This window comes from Chelonoidis abingdonii, chromosome 26 (genome assembly GCF_003597395.2).
Source record: "Chelonoidis abingdonii isolate Lonesome George chromosome 26, CheloAbing_2.0, whole genome shotgun sequence".
In the NCBI taxonomy this organism is placed as follows: domain Eukaryota; kingdom Metazoa; phylum Chordata; order Testudines; family Testudinidae; genus Chelonoidis; species Chelonoidis abingdonii.
The window spans coordinates 17,229,930-17,243,963 of NC_133794.1; the positions used below are offsets into that span (position 1 = coordinate 17,229,930).

A 14,034-nucleotide genomic window follows, 5' to 3' on the forward strand; every position below is an offset into this window, starting at 1 on the left:
GATAACTAGGGGTGTCTCATGACTGGAACTTCCTTTGTTGTGTTCCACCCCTTTATATAGCTTTGGCACAAAGCGGGAATCATTTGTCTCTCTGGGTCTCCACCCGTCTTTCTAAGTGGAAAAGCACCAGGTTTAAGATGGGGTCTCACAGGACATGTGACCATGTTACCTGGTACTGGAATCCAAGCCTTCATTCTTCCTGACCTGACTTACAGGAAGGCTTGCAAGTAAACAGAGCCATTTACAACCAATTGTCCTAGTTGATGGGGGCCATCAAGATTGCAAACCACCATTAATGGCCCCCACTTTGCATAATTAAAATAGGAGCTCAGAGTTATTTCATATTTCTAGTTTCAGATACAAGAATGATACATTTATACAAATAGGATGACCACACTCAGTAGATTAAGCTTTGTAATGATACCTTACAAGAGACCTTTTGCATGAAGCATATTCCAGTTATATTATATTCACACATTAGCATATTTTCAAAAAATCATATGGAGTGCAACATTCCCCTGCTTCATATAGTTGAAGCCTGTTATCAAATCCCCCTTCACTCTTCTCTTCTGTGGACTAAATAAGTCCAGTTCCCTCAGCCTCTCCTCATACGTCATGTGCCCCCAGCCTCCCTAATCATTTTCATTGCCCTCCACTGGGGGCTGAGGTGCAGGGTGCACACCGGGGCCAGGGCAGGCTGCCGGCCCCAGCTCTGCTCCAGGAAGTAGTTGGAACCATGTCCCTGCGGCCCCTGGGGGAGGGGGGGGATGCAGGGCTCCGCGCGCTGCTTGCTGGGCCTCCAGGTTCCTCCCCCGAAGCTCTCATTGGCCATGGTTCCCTGCTTCAGGGAGCAGCGCAGGATTTGAGGGGGGCAATCCTGTGGCTGTAGTTTCCCCACCCCTGGCCTGGAGGTAGGCCAGGCGTGGGCTGCAGGAAATAGCTCCGCAGGCCACATATGGCCCACGTATTTGAGACCCTTGCAATATGCCATTAGCCTTCTTGACAACAAGGAGACACTGCTGACTCATATCCAGCTTCTCATCCACTTTAATCCCCAGGTCCTTTTCTGCAGAATTGCCACTTAGCCAGTGGGTCCTCAGCCTGTAGCAGTGCCTGGGCTTCTTTGGTCCTTGTTGAACCTCATCTGATTTCTCTTGGTCCAATCCTCCAGTTTGTCTAGGTCACTCTGGACCCTATCCCTACCCTCCAGCGTATCTACTTCTCCCCCCAGCTTAATGTCATCCACAAATTTGCTGAGAGTGCAATCCATCCCATCATCCAGATTATTAATAAAGATGTTGAACAAAACCAGCCCCAGGACCGACCGACCCTTCTATCCACCTCATAGTCCATTCATCCAATCCATACTTCAGGAGGGGCAGGAGGTTCCACTGAACTCCAGGAAACATTCAGCTCGATGATGTTGGGATCGTAAGTAGAAAAGAGTCTCCTTGTGGGCAACTAGCAATAACAAACCCAGATTCAGCTTCTCTTCAATCCACGTTGGAGTGCGTGCTACTAACTGTAGGAAGAGATTTCAAATGGTACATCTTGGAACCCTTGCTGCTTATCATGCATTGGCTGGACAAAGGATGTGTTTAGCCACAATTTAGTTAAGAGGTTTCTGAAGAGGTTAATGAACGTCTGTCCTCTTGATTAGAGAGCCCACACTGATGTGGGACCTCAGTCTAGAACTGACTCAGCTCCTGCCATAGACATACAGCCCCTGGTGGTCTCCTGAGCCTCTTTAGTTTCAGTTAAGAAACTATGGGTATGTCTAAACTACCTGCTGTATCAGCAGGTAGCGATAGATTTCTGAGGGAATCGATATATTGCATCTCATCTGGACATGATATATTGATCCCCAAAAGCGCTCCCATCAACTCCAGAACTCCACCAGCGTGACCGGCGGTAGCGAAGTCGACAGGAGGAGCCGCAGACGTTGATCCCGCGCCACGAGGACGAGAGGTAAAGCAATCTAAGATACTTCGACTTCAGCTATGCTATTCACGTAGCTGAAGTTGCGTATCTTAGATCGATTCCCCATCCCCCCTAGTGTAGGCCAGCTCTATGAAGACTGAGTGAGCTGCAGGCTCTCAGTTGCCTTATATGATCATTCACAAAAATAGAATGTCTGTCCTCCAGCCACATCCAGCATTACTCCCCAAGCTGGGCACAAAATTCCATCTTAACCAGTCCAACTTGCCAATATTTTCCCCTAGACTTTGCTCTCCCTCAGCTAAGCTGCTCACCTTGGATGCTAAGAAGTCATTTAGCTTTCTATTAGAATAGGTCTAAGGATCTATACTCTGTCTCTTATGGGGTGTCACATGGGGTCACTCACCACACTGATGCCTCCTGTTGGGCATTTTAGGAATTAGCTCGGTCCCAGTAGGTGCGCCCTTAGGGGGGTGGAAGGGTGGCTCTCCCATCTTCGCTTACACCTGCAGACCCATTATGGCTCCTTTTTCTCAACATCTGCTTCGTGGCACAGCCCTCTGGCCGTATCACCATCTAGTTCCCCCCCTTTTGGGGAAGTCAGTTCAATCCTTGAGGGGGCCATTTAGGGATCTGAGGCAAAAGTCTGGCTGGAGGTTGGTCCTGCTTTGAAAAGGGGGTTGGACTAGATGATCTCCTGAGGTCCCATCCAAGCCTGATAGTCTATGAATATCTAAGAATTCAGCCACTCCTCTCAATGGCTTGGCAGTCCACAGCCAGGCTGCTCCTTCAGTGGCTGGCAGGGAAGGGAGGGAGACAGGCCCACTTACTACTCCAGGTCTTGGGACCCTGCAAACAGCAGCTTCCTGCTGCTTCTTCCTTTCAGCTCACTGTCTCTGTTCCCTGGGCCACTTCCCCACAGCCTCAGTTCTTTCTGCTCCCACCTCTGGTTCTGGCTCCATCTCCTTGGCCCTCTTCACAGGGCCTCAAGCCTGTAAGTCCTAGCAAACCACCAGAAATATTCTAGAAAGCCCATTTTCCCCTTAGGACTCCCTACAGCAGACTCATTCAGGATGGGCTGCAACTTCTTTTTATATGGGCCAACTGGGCCCTGATTGGCTGGGCCAGCTGCTGCCCTAATTGTGTGCAGCCTCCGCCCTAATTGGCTGTTTCCCCTGCAGCCCCTCCTTTGGCTGCTTGCCCATCAGCCTCTGTAGGCAGGATTTAACCCTCTCAGGGCCAGTGGGGGGCAGGCATCCTTGTGACATTGCAGTCTATATAATTTTGTGAAAATATGCTAATAAGTGAATATAATGTAACTGGAATATGCTTCATGCAAAAGTCTCTTGTAAGGTATCATTACAAAGTTTATAATCTACTGAGTGTGATCATCCTGTTTGTATAAATGTATCTGAAACTAGAAATATGAAATATAACTCTGAGGACCTATTGTAATTAAGCAAAGTGTGGGCCATCAATGGTGATTTGGAATCTTGATGACTCCCATTAACCAGGATAATTGTCTGCAGCTGGCTGTGTTTTACCTGTAAGTTTTCCTGTATACCTGTGTGCTGGCAAGTGGGCAGTGATGTCTTGCAGTGACATGTGATCATGTCAGCTGAACTGGAATCCATCTTTAACCTGGTGTCTTTCTATTGAGAAGGAGGGGGTGGGAACCCAGAGAGGGACAAAGGATTCCTACCTTATGCAAAAGATATATAAAGGGGTGGAACAGAATAAAGGGGGGAGAGGAATCATCATGAAGGCTCTTCTAGCTATTATCTGAGCTGGACTAAGGGAAAGAATTGTGTCCAGGCCTGGAAGGTGTCTAGTCTGAGGAAAAAACTTACTGTAACATTGCTAAAGGTGAGATTATCTGTATTCAGTTTGATTAGACATAGATTTGCATGTTTTATTTTACTTTGCTTGGTGACTTACTTTGTGCTGTCTGTTACTACTTGAAACCACTTAAAATCCTACTTTCTGTATTTAATAAAATCACTTCTTACTTATTAATTAACTCAGAGTATGTGTTAATATCTGGGGGAGCAAACAGCTGTGCATGTCTCTCTATCAGTGTTATAGAGGGTGAACAATTTATGAGTTTACCCTGTATAAAACTTATACATGGTAAAATGGATTTATTTGTGTTTAGACCTCATTGGCAGTAGGGCATCTGGGTGTTAAAGACAAGAACACTTCAGTTAGCTGCTTTCAATTAAACCTGCAGCTTTTGGGGCAAGTAATTCAGACCCTGGGTCTTTGTTGGAGGCGACAGGCACGTCTAGCTCAGCAGGGCAGGGTGCTGGGGTCCCGAGCTGGCAGGGAAGGCAGCTCACGTGGGGAAAAGAGAAACAATCAGGCACTCAAATCCTAATGTCTTTCCAAATAGCTTGGACTCTGTAATGAGGAGCATTATAAACACACCTGTGTTCTGCTTCCACAAGGGTACACTTGATTATGGCAAAGGCTGCTTCCATGGCCTGCCTTATGCATATTTCTGTATTAGAGAGCTTCAGAACTGCCACCTAGTGCTCAGCTCATGCTTTCCCTAGATTTTACAGCTACATTGGCTGCTGAGTTTGGTGAGGCAGCACTGCAGTTCTTATCTAGCTAGGTCTCCTCATCCCACTCCACTGCAGAAGGAGCGGTGCTTGCCAGTCTCCCAGGAGTGGGTATGTGTAGAGGCCACTGGCAGAACAAATAAAGGTTGCTCCCCATGGTTCTCCAAGATAGACCCTGCACATCCATGCTCCCTGGCCAACTTTCCTCTTGCTCAGAGTCCTACTTACAGTCAGGCTTGAGGAAGTGGTGAAGAAACTGAGCCAACCAGCACGCCAAACCCCTCCTTTTATAGCCTCACCTCTTAAGGGTCAGGGCTGGTGATGCGAGGGGTACAAGAGAACTCCAATGAGCACCACTGTGAGAAGAGACTAGCTTGTGGAGCTGGCGCATTCCAGAAGGGGTGAATGTGCAGAGTCCATCTCCAAGAACTCCTTACAGGTCAGGAACCTGCATTTCCAAATGCTGCCTGCACTTTAACTGCAGTGTGCGAGGAGGGGATCTAGGCCAAAAGACAGGTCTGGGATCCAGGACTTCTGGGTACTGTTCTCTGCCACTGTCTCTGTGGGTGCCCTTGCACAAGGCATTTCATCCTGCTGTGCCTTAATTCCCCATCTTTAATATGGGGATGATGTGTCTTACCTCCTCCCATAGGGTTGGGAAGGTGAATTCATATCTGGCTGGGAGGCACACTACAGTTGGGAGCACCATGGAATAGCCTAGTAAAGGGGACACACCATATCCACAGGTCTCTAGCCTGTGGAGCCTAAGGGCTTTGCTAGCATGTGTGGCACTGTCCTGGCACTCTGGAACGGCAGATGTAAGAGCCAGTGACAGCACCATGTCCGACCTAACATCACAGTTAGACGCCTGCGGTGGTGACAGATGATCTTGCTAGATAGCTCTGGCCTCTGGTTGGTTGCCATGTCTCCATCACAGCACTATCTGGGTTATGCACAGGCTGTACAGAATATGGCACAAGGGGTAGCAGAAGGGTTTAGTTGGCACCAGAAGAGGAACTCGCCAGCCATTGATGGTGGTGGGGAAGGGTCTGGCCACTCTGGCAGCAAGGGGAGGGAAGAGGGGCTGGCTGCCCTGGCCAGGGGCTGAAGAGGGGCCAGCTGCTTTGGTGGTGGGGGAAGAGGGACTGGCTGTTCTGACCAGGGATAGAGAGTGGAAGAGAGGCTGGCTGTTCTGGTGGGAGGGAGAAGAGGGGCTGGCTGCTCTGGCAGCGGGGAGAGTAGGCGGCCGCTCTGGCAAGGGGGAAGAAGGGCCGGCCACTCTAACAGCAGGAAAGGATCTCACCACTCTGGCAGCAGGGGAAGGAGCCAGCCATTCTGGTGGAGGGCAGAGGCTGGCCACTGTGGCAAGGGGGAGTGGCTGGCAGCACATGGGGGAGGGACTAGTTATGTTTTGTGCTTGCCTTTTGCAACAGGAGTGTGTGGTGGTGACTCTACCACTGAAGTTGCCTCAATGGATCCTGCTTCTGTCTCATCCAGCAGCAGCTGCTCCAGTGCCTGGCTTCTTGTGCTGCTGGGGACGCTGGGGACAGCTCTGCTTGCGGCAGCTCACAGACTGGGGCTGATCTACCAGCTCTGGCATAAGGTAAAGCTGAGACAGCTCCCCCTTTCACATAGACTCCTGCCATACAAGGCTTTGAAAGAATGGCAAGGAATGCAGGTGCATGAGGGGAGCTTGGGTAGCATCTGCACTGAAATCCTGAGATGGATTCAGTGCACTGGTGGCTACCCAGGACTATGTGCTGATGAGGCCGCTAAGGGCAAAAGTGCACATGGTGGGGCTGCCCCCTCCCCCCCCAGCACGAGCTCTCAGGGCCCTGCGCTGCTGTCCTGATTCCATAGCTAAGGTGATGGGAGTTCCTGTGGGTTTGGTGGAAAAGTCTCCCTGTCCAGGGGGTGTTCATGCTCGGGATGTCCCATATTCACATGCTGGTTCTCAGGCAACCTGGCACCTGCACTGGTTACCTCCCAGGGGAGAGGGATATCAAAGGGTTTCTCTGCGTTCAAGTTCCTTGAGTAGGGCCCTATCAAATTCACAGTCCATTATGGTTAATTTCATGGCCAGGGTTTTTTTAAATTAGTCAATTTCATATTTTCAGATATTTACATCTAGTTTCACTGTGTTGTAAACATCAGAGTCCTGACCCAAAACACAAGTCACAAGACTATTGTGGGGGTGGGGAGGGGTCATGGGATCGCCACCCTTACTTCTGCCCTGCTGCTGGCAGAGGCACTGCCTTCAGAGCTCAGCAGCGAGAGCAGAATGCAGCTGGCTGGACATCCAGCTCTAAAGCCAGTGCTGCTGCCAGCAGCAGCAGTGCAGAAGTGAGGGTCACAGGGTATGGAAAGTGGATTACCATAGGTTTGACTTTTCAGCAGTCTCAGACCCCAGCGTAAGGATGTGACAGCTGGAGCCGTGGAGCTTCCAGCAACCAGAGAAGATCCCAGAAGTGGGTCTGACTGGCCCAGGGAGCAGCACCTGCAGGGAAAGAGGAAGTCTCAATCCCAAGGAGTCCCCCAGATTTCACAGGGGAGATCATATTTCACCATCTGATGTGTTTTTCATGGCAGAGAATTTGCTAAGGCCCTACCCATGAGAAAAGCCCTAGGAAGCATTACATGCGGCCCACACACTAGGGACCTAGGATGCTCCTACCTCACTGGTCCCTGCAAACACAGCTGGGGCATGTCCATGCAGCAGCATCCCCATGCCTTGTGGCAATGCATTCTGGGGAAGTCCAGGCTGCTGTTGAATCCTCTCTTAACTAGAGCATGTCTACACGTGCTCTGGGCACTGTGAGCTGCCCCAGCAGCTCTCTGGGGTACCCTACTGCCCATAGAGCTGGCTGGAAGGAGGAGCCAGCCAATCTGCTGACACAGGCATGTCCGGGGGTCCCAGCTGCCCTGCAGAGTCACATGGTGCCAAATTGGATACAGTGGCAACCTAGATTCCTGGCATGACAACTCACCATGAGCTGCTAGGGTTCCTAATCAGATGGGGGATGAGCACCCAGCATGTTCAGAGCCAACCAGGTCACTAGCTGGTTATCCGTGAGTCCCAGTGTGTGCTGGAGCTGCACGCCTCTGGCCGTTAGCACCATCCCTGCTCTGCACAATGTCCCCTCACAGCATCCATGGGGACCCATCTAGACACTGCCCTGCTGGTCTGCGTCTGACCCCACCTCCTGTCATGTCAGACTGGTGCTCTGCCGGTCTGCGTCCTGCCCTGCTGGGCAGATACTCTGCCAGTCGGCGTCCTGACCCAGGCCCAGTGCCCTGCTCTGCGGGCCAGGTGCTCTGCGTCGTGCCCCAGACCTCGCCTGCCAGTCTGCATCTGACCTGGTCCCTGCCTCCCGCTCTGCCAGGCTGATGCTCTGCCAGTCTGCATCCTGACCCGGCCCCTACCTTCTGCCTTGCCAGGCTGGCACTCTGATGGTCTGCATCCTGTCTTGGCCCCTGCCTCCTGCTCTGCCTGGCCAGAGCTCTACTGGTCTGCCTCCAGCCCTGCCCTGCCGGGCCAGCACTCTGCCTGTCTGCGTCTTGACCCAGCTCCTGCCCTGCCAGGCTGACACTCTACTGGTCTGCATTCTGACCTGGCCCCCTTGCCCTGCCCTGGCAGGCTGGCGCTCTGCTAGGCTGACCTCTGCTGGTCTGTATCCTGCCCCGCCTGCGCGTTCTGTGCTGCTGGGCCAGGGCTCTGATGGTCCTTATCCTTCTCAGGCAGAGCCGAAGAGTACCCGGCACGGTGGGGAGCTTGTTGCAGAGGTCTTGAAGGCCCATGGGGTGCGTTATTTGTTCACGCTGGTAGGAGGCCACATCTCGCCCATCCTGGTGGCCAGCGAGAAGTTGGGCATCCGTGTGGTGGACACAAGACATGAGGCCACAGCTGTGTTTGCTGCTGATGCAGTCGCCAGGCTCTCAGGTATCCACCACACAAGGAGACATACCCAGGGTCTGGGTTGGGGGCTCTCTGACCACAAGGACGTTGCCTGGGGTGCCCCCTGCAGATAGGGTCCTCAGCAGAGCCATGTCTCCCAGGGCATGGGCTCTTCCCTCCCCCCACCCAGTTCATCTGTGCCCAGCTCACCTGTCAGTCTCTGCTGGCAGGAACATACTGTGACAGGCCAGCCCCATGTGGGAGTAAAGTCTGTTTGGGGGGAGTGGCACCTTCCCCCTCCGGTACCATCCACTAACTTCTGGTCCGAGGGTTGAGCGTGTCATGGCTCTGCCCACCAGGGTTCAATGAGAGGCTCCTCCCTGTCTGGGTCAGGGCTGCGCAGAGAATTTAGGAGGCCTGGGGCAAAGCAATTTCAGGGGTCCCTTCCATTAAAAAAAGTTGCAATACCATAGTATCATGTATTTGGAAATGTAAAAAATAACCAGTGAAATACATTCAAAAATTAATCTTTAATAATTTGAAAATACACCTCTACCTCGATATAATGCTGTCCTTGGGAGCCAAAAAGTCTTACCTCATTATAGGTGAAACCGCGTTACACTGAACTTGCTTTGATCCACCAGAGTGTGCAGCCCCACCCCCCAGGAGCACTGCTTTACTGCGTTATATCCAAATTCATGTTATACTGGGTCGCGTTATATCGGGGTAGAGGTATACACGAAATACATGATTTAAAAACATTAAATGCTTTAATGGTATGTATACGTTTGCAATTACATAATGGGTTGTCGCTGGGTGATGGTGATGGTTAGTGCCAATGGGCTGTCACTGCCTAGGGGTGGCACTGCTGTTGCCCAGGGCTGGGTGGGGAGCTGGGCTCTGGGTTGGGGGGTGCCAGGTTCACTGGGGCTGAGCTCAGAGCTGTGGGGGGAAGGGGTTGGGGTGCCTGGCTCAGAGGGACTACGCTCAGAGCTGGAAGTCAGGCTGTAGGGCGATGGGGTTGGGGGTTGCCTGGCTCAGAGGGGTTGGGCTTAGAGCCAGGGGTCAGGGCTGGGGGGTGGGTTGGGTCAGGAGGGGATGGGGTCAGGGGTTGACTGGCTCAGAGGGGCTGGTCTCAGGGCTGGTCTCAGGGGGTCAGGAGGAGATGGGGTCGGGGGTTGCCCGGCTCGGAAGGGCTGGGCTCAGAGCTGGGAGTCAGGGCTATGGAGTGGGGGGTCAGGAGGGTGTCAGGAGGGGATGCGGTTGGGGGTAGCCTGGCTCAGAGGGGCTGGGGTCAGGGCTGGGGGGCGGGTTGGGTCAGGAGGGGATGGGGTTGGGGGTTGCTCAGCTCAGAGGGGCTGGGTTCAGGGCTGGGGGTCAGGGCTGTGGAGTGGGGGGTCAGGAGGGTGTCAGGAGGGGATGCGGTTGGGGATTGCCTGGCTCAGAGGGGCTGGGCTTGGAGCTAGGGGTCAGGGCTGAGGGGAGGGGGTCAGGAGAGGGTCTGGCTCAGAAGGACTGGGCTTGGAGCTGGGGGTCAGGGCTGAGAGGGGGTTGTCAGGAGGGTGTCCGACTCAGAGGAGCTGGGCTTGGAGCTGGGGGTCAGGGCTAGGGGGATCAGAAGAGCGTCCGGCTCAGAGGGGCTTACCATGCTGCTTACTCCTGCCTCTCCCGGAGCCTCAGCGCGCGCCGTGTCCAGGAGCTGCCCTGCCCCTGGGACAGCGCTGCAGCAGCCTGGCTCCGTCGGGACCTGAGCTCGCAGCCCCGCCCCCTTACCATGCAGCTCCGAGCGGGAGGCACTCAGGCCCTGACCGAGCCGTGCCCCTTTAGCTCTGTCCAGGGCCGTTCCTGGACATGGCATGCTGAGGCGCAGGGGGATGGGGGAAGGCGGAGGTGGGGGGGAGCCTCTGACATTGTCTGGGGGCCCCTGCGAGGCCTGGGGCAAATTGCCCCACTTGCCCCACCCCAGATGGCCCTGCTCTGGGGCTGTGGGCGGTCAGTCCGCCTCACTACAGGGAGACACAGGGGGAAAAGGGAGCTGGGGACGCAGACTGACTGACTCCATGCTCTGTCCTCAGCTGGGTGCAGTGGGACTCACTGTGGGACCTTCCTCCTAAAGCCGTGTCTGTCATACTACAGTAGGCAGGGGCATGGCTATGGGCAAAGGGGCAGTGACCAGCTCACCCCAGCAATGAGTGGACCATGGCCATGGGTGGCAGGGGCAGTGACCAGATCACCCCTGTCATGGGCAATGAGACAGTAACCAGCTCTCCTGAGCAACGAGAAGGGCCATGAGCAACGGGGGCAGTGACCAGCTCAGCTAAGCAATGGGCAGATCATTGCCTGAGTTCTTGTTCTGGCTTGGGGAACAAGGCACAGGCTTGCTGGAGCATGTAGTCTGGCTTCCAGCCACCTGCCCTAAACTGTCCCCTGTCCCCCTGCTGCTTGGCCTGCCCACCTGTCTGTGCTAAGCGTGCAGTTCATCACGTCTGCCCTGCTGTGGGCTGGCTGCTTTGCATTGCAGGGACAGTTGGAGTCGCCGCGGTAACAGCAGGACCTGGGGTAACCAACACCGTGACGGCTGTAAAGAATGCCCAGATGGCTGAATCCCCGGTGCTGCTGATTGCAGGGGCAGCTGCAACACTGCAGAAGGTGAGTCTGTGGTGCTGCCGATAGCAGAGGTTGCTGCCATGTCGTGGCAGGCAGGTGCCCAGTGCTGCCACACCACAGCAGGAAAACTTTTCCTGCCCCAGTCTCAGGCAACTGGAGCTGTCCAAACAGAAGGACCAGTTGGCGCCAGTGTGTGGAACAGGAGTGGTCTGACTTAGACCATGCTGCTGGGGAAGAGGGACAGCCAGCCCCACTTGCATTCCTCACTCCTACTCAGGGTCAATACCACATCCCTGTTGGCTGTGAGGTCTCATTTCTCCCAGCCCAATGATCTTTGCTGCTCCATTGCCAGACAGACACTCAGAGGGCCATGCCCCTCTATCACCCATTGTGCTTGGTCACTGGGGAGGAAGCAGCCTGGCTGGGGGCATCCTCAGGTGGTGGGTTTTACATGGCCATCGGCACATGGATTGCAGTTCTGTCTATCTGCACAGGGCCGGGGTGCTCTCCAGGACATTGACCAGCTGGTCCTTTTCAAGCCACTCTGCAAGTTTTGTGCGTCAGTGAGGACTGTGCGGGACATCGTCCCCACACTGCGAAGGGCCATCGCAGCAGCACAGTCTGGCACCCCAGGTAAAAGCCTTTCTTCTGGGGCTTATCCTTCTATGCAGCAAAGGATTAATGGGCTGGAAGGTTTTCTACCCAGGTCTCACTAGGCCCGTCCCACTACTCTCACTCCTGTGGTCAGATCAAACTCTCTTGAATGTAGGTCATAGAATATCAGGGTTGGAAGAGACCTCAGGAGGTATCTAGTTCAATCCCATGGTCAAAGCAGGGCCAACACAGACTAAATCAGGAGTCTCAAACTCAAATGACCACAAGAGCCACATAAGGACTAGCACATTGGCCCAAGGGCCGCATCACTGACACCCCACCCCGCAGCCCCAACCCCACTTCACCCCTTCCATGAGGCTCCTCCCCTGCCCCACCTCTTCCCACCCCTTCCCTGCCCCCATTCCAACCCCTTCCCAGATATCACCTCTCTGGGACAGAGACCCACTTCTTTGTCTCCTGACTGGGGTTTTGCAGGCTGCACAGCTCCCTGTCCACACTGTGAGTTACCTTGCCCTGCATATATTCACAGAAGGGACCATTATAATCATTTCATCTGATCCCTGCATAGCACAGGCCAGAGAACTTCACTGAAACAATTCCTGCTCCCAGTCCAGTAGTTGTTAGAACTAGAGCACTTCTCTCAGAAATACTTCCCATCTTGACTGTAAAACTGACAGTGATGGAGAATCCACCCTTGGTAAATTGTTCCAGTGGATAATTATTCTCACTGTTAAAATATTGCACCTTGTTTCTAGTCTGAATTTGCCTAGTTCCAACTTCCAGCCCTTAGATCGTTTTATACCTTTCTCTGCTGAAGAGACCAGTATCAGTTTTGTGTTCCTCAGTAGGTACTTAAGAACTGCAATCAAGTCATCCTTTAATCTTTTTGTTAAGCTAATTAAATTCAGCTCCTTTTGTCTGTCACTATAAGGCCTGTTTTCCAAACTTTTTATTATTCTCGGGGCTCTTTGTATCTTTCCTCTGTATTGGAATAGCTTGTGTCTGGGCTGCCCTGACCCTGCTGGGCGATGGTGTGAGGCATTGGCATCAGCATTGGGCAGGGCCCAACTTCTGTGGGCCTTTAGCGTTGAGCAGGGGCAGGGTTGCCCATGCCCTATGGGGTGACAGTTTGGGATATCAGTGTTGGGTGGGGCTCAATCCTGGTTTGCCTATGTACTGCGGGGTAATAATTTGGGGCATTGGAGAGGGTGGGAGCCTCTGCCCATGCCCTGCAGGGCTGGGATGGTACCTGGATTGTCCATGCCCTGTGGGGCGGTGGCATTGGGCAGGGCGGGAGCCTGGGTTATCCATGCCCTGCAGGGCATTGATACTGGGCAAGGCCAGAGCCGAGCTGCCTGTGTCCTGTGGGGCCATGGCTGGCTGACCATAGCTCTTTGTGCTACAGGCCCTGTGTTTGTGGAGTTCCCAATCGATGTGCTCTACCCATACTACTTGGTGGAGAAGGAGCTGGGCGTCAAAGAGACCTCGCGGGGGCTGCTGGGTGGAGTCATCAACTGGTGAGTACAGCCCTGTCCTGCTAAGGGCAGTGCTGAGTTGAGAGCTAACAGCTGTCCCTCCACCTCACCCACAGGTACCTGGGCAACCACCTCAGGAACCTGTATGCAGGGGCCTGGGAGACAAGGGACTTTTCCCCCCTTCCAGTGCAGGTGCCGCAGGCCACAGCGGAGCAGGTGAGACCCCCCGGATTGCCTGGGGCCTGGTGCTCCCTCCCTTCAGGGAGCATATCTGCCCCCCCCCGGGAGCTTCCCCCCCAGAGCTCCTCATTAGCACATTGCCCTCCCCCGCACGGCAGGCCTGTGCCCTGTTGGACCCTGCCCTCAGAAGGAGAAGGGAGGCGGGGAGGAGCATTGCTGCACTGTGGCAGGGCAGGGGGTCCCTGGGGTCCTCGTCACCCTACAACCTTTTGGTGCCAGCCCCAGCCCTTTCTGCCAGCCCTTTACCTCTCTCTGCCTGCCACCTCCCTTGGCACTGGCGCTGTCATGTCCTCAGAGCTGGGCACAGCCTCTTTCCTGCCCTCCCCTGCCTCATTCCTCTGTGGTTCCTGCTAGATCCTTACTTCTAGCTTCCCTGCCAATTCCTTCCTCATCCTCATGCCGCTGGCTAAACTCTGCCCAGGAGCAGCTCCAGGGGCCATGTGACAGCTGCTCAGCCACTGGCATTGACCCTGCTGACCGGCCGGCCCCGCCCAACCGCTGACGACTCCGCCCAGTCACTGGCAGTGCCTCCCGGCTCTGCCAGGCACCACCTAGCCACTACACTGCCCCCAACCCTGCCAGGCTCTGCCCAGCTGCTGCATTGACTCCAATAACTCCTGGTCTCACTAGGGTGCACCCAGGGCCGCCTGGAGGAGCGGGGGCAAGAGGGGTAATTTGCCCTGGATCCCACAGGGGCCCC

General features: G+C 54.2%; 2 protein-coding genes across 4 annotated transcripts in view; one reads left to right on the forward strand and one right to left on the reverse strand.

Annotated features, from left to right (window-relative positions):
- Window positions 1–14,034, reverse strand: part of LOC116826950 (CD209 antigen-like protein D) — a 243,913-nt gene that overhangs the window by 136,696 nt on the left and 93,183 nt on the right. The gene's annotated exons all lie outside the window — the stretch shown is intronic.
- The window catches only part of HACL2 (2-hydroxyacyl-CoA lyase 2), a 33,506-nt gene that overhangs the window by 11,869 nt on the left and 7,603 nt on the right, over window positions 1–14,034 (forward strand). For 2 of the 3 annotated variants that reach the window (XM_032784012.2, XM_032784014.2), the window contains exons 2-7: window positions 5,936–6,105; window positions 8,241–8,442; window positions 10,919–11,046; window positions 11,499–11,637; window positions 13,025–13,136; window positions 13,211–13,310. In XM_032784012.2, the coding sequence (XP_032639903.1) occupies window positions 5,974–6,105; window positions 8,241–8,442; window positions 10,919–11,046; window positions 11,499–11,637; window positions 13,025–13,136; window positions 13,211–13,310 (813 nt within the window). In that variant the 5' untranslated portion in view covers window positions 5,936–5,973. Of the gene's footprint in view, window positions 1–4,795; window positions 4,942–5,935; window positions 6,106–8,240; window positions 8,443–10,918; window positions 11,047–11,498; window positions 11,638–13,024; window positions 13,137–13,210; window positions 13,311–14,034 lie in introns of all 3 variants that reach the window. The other variant, XM_032784011.2, reaches the window with a different exon arrangement.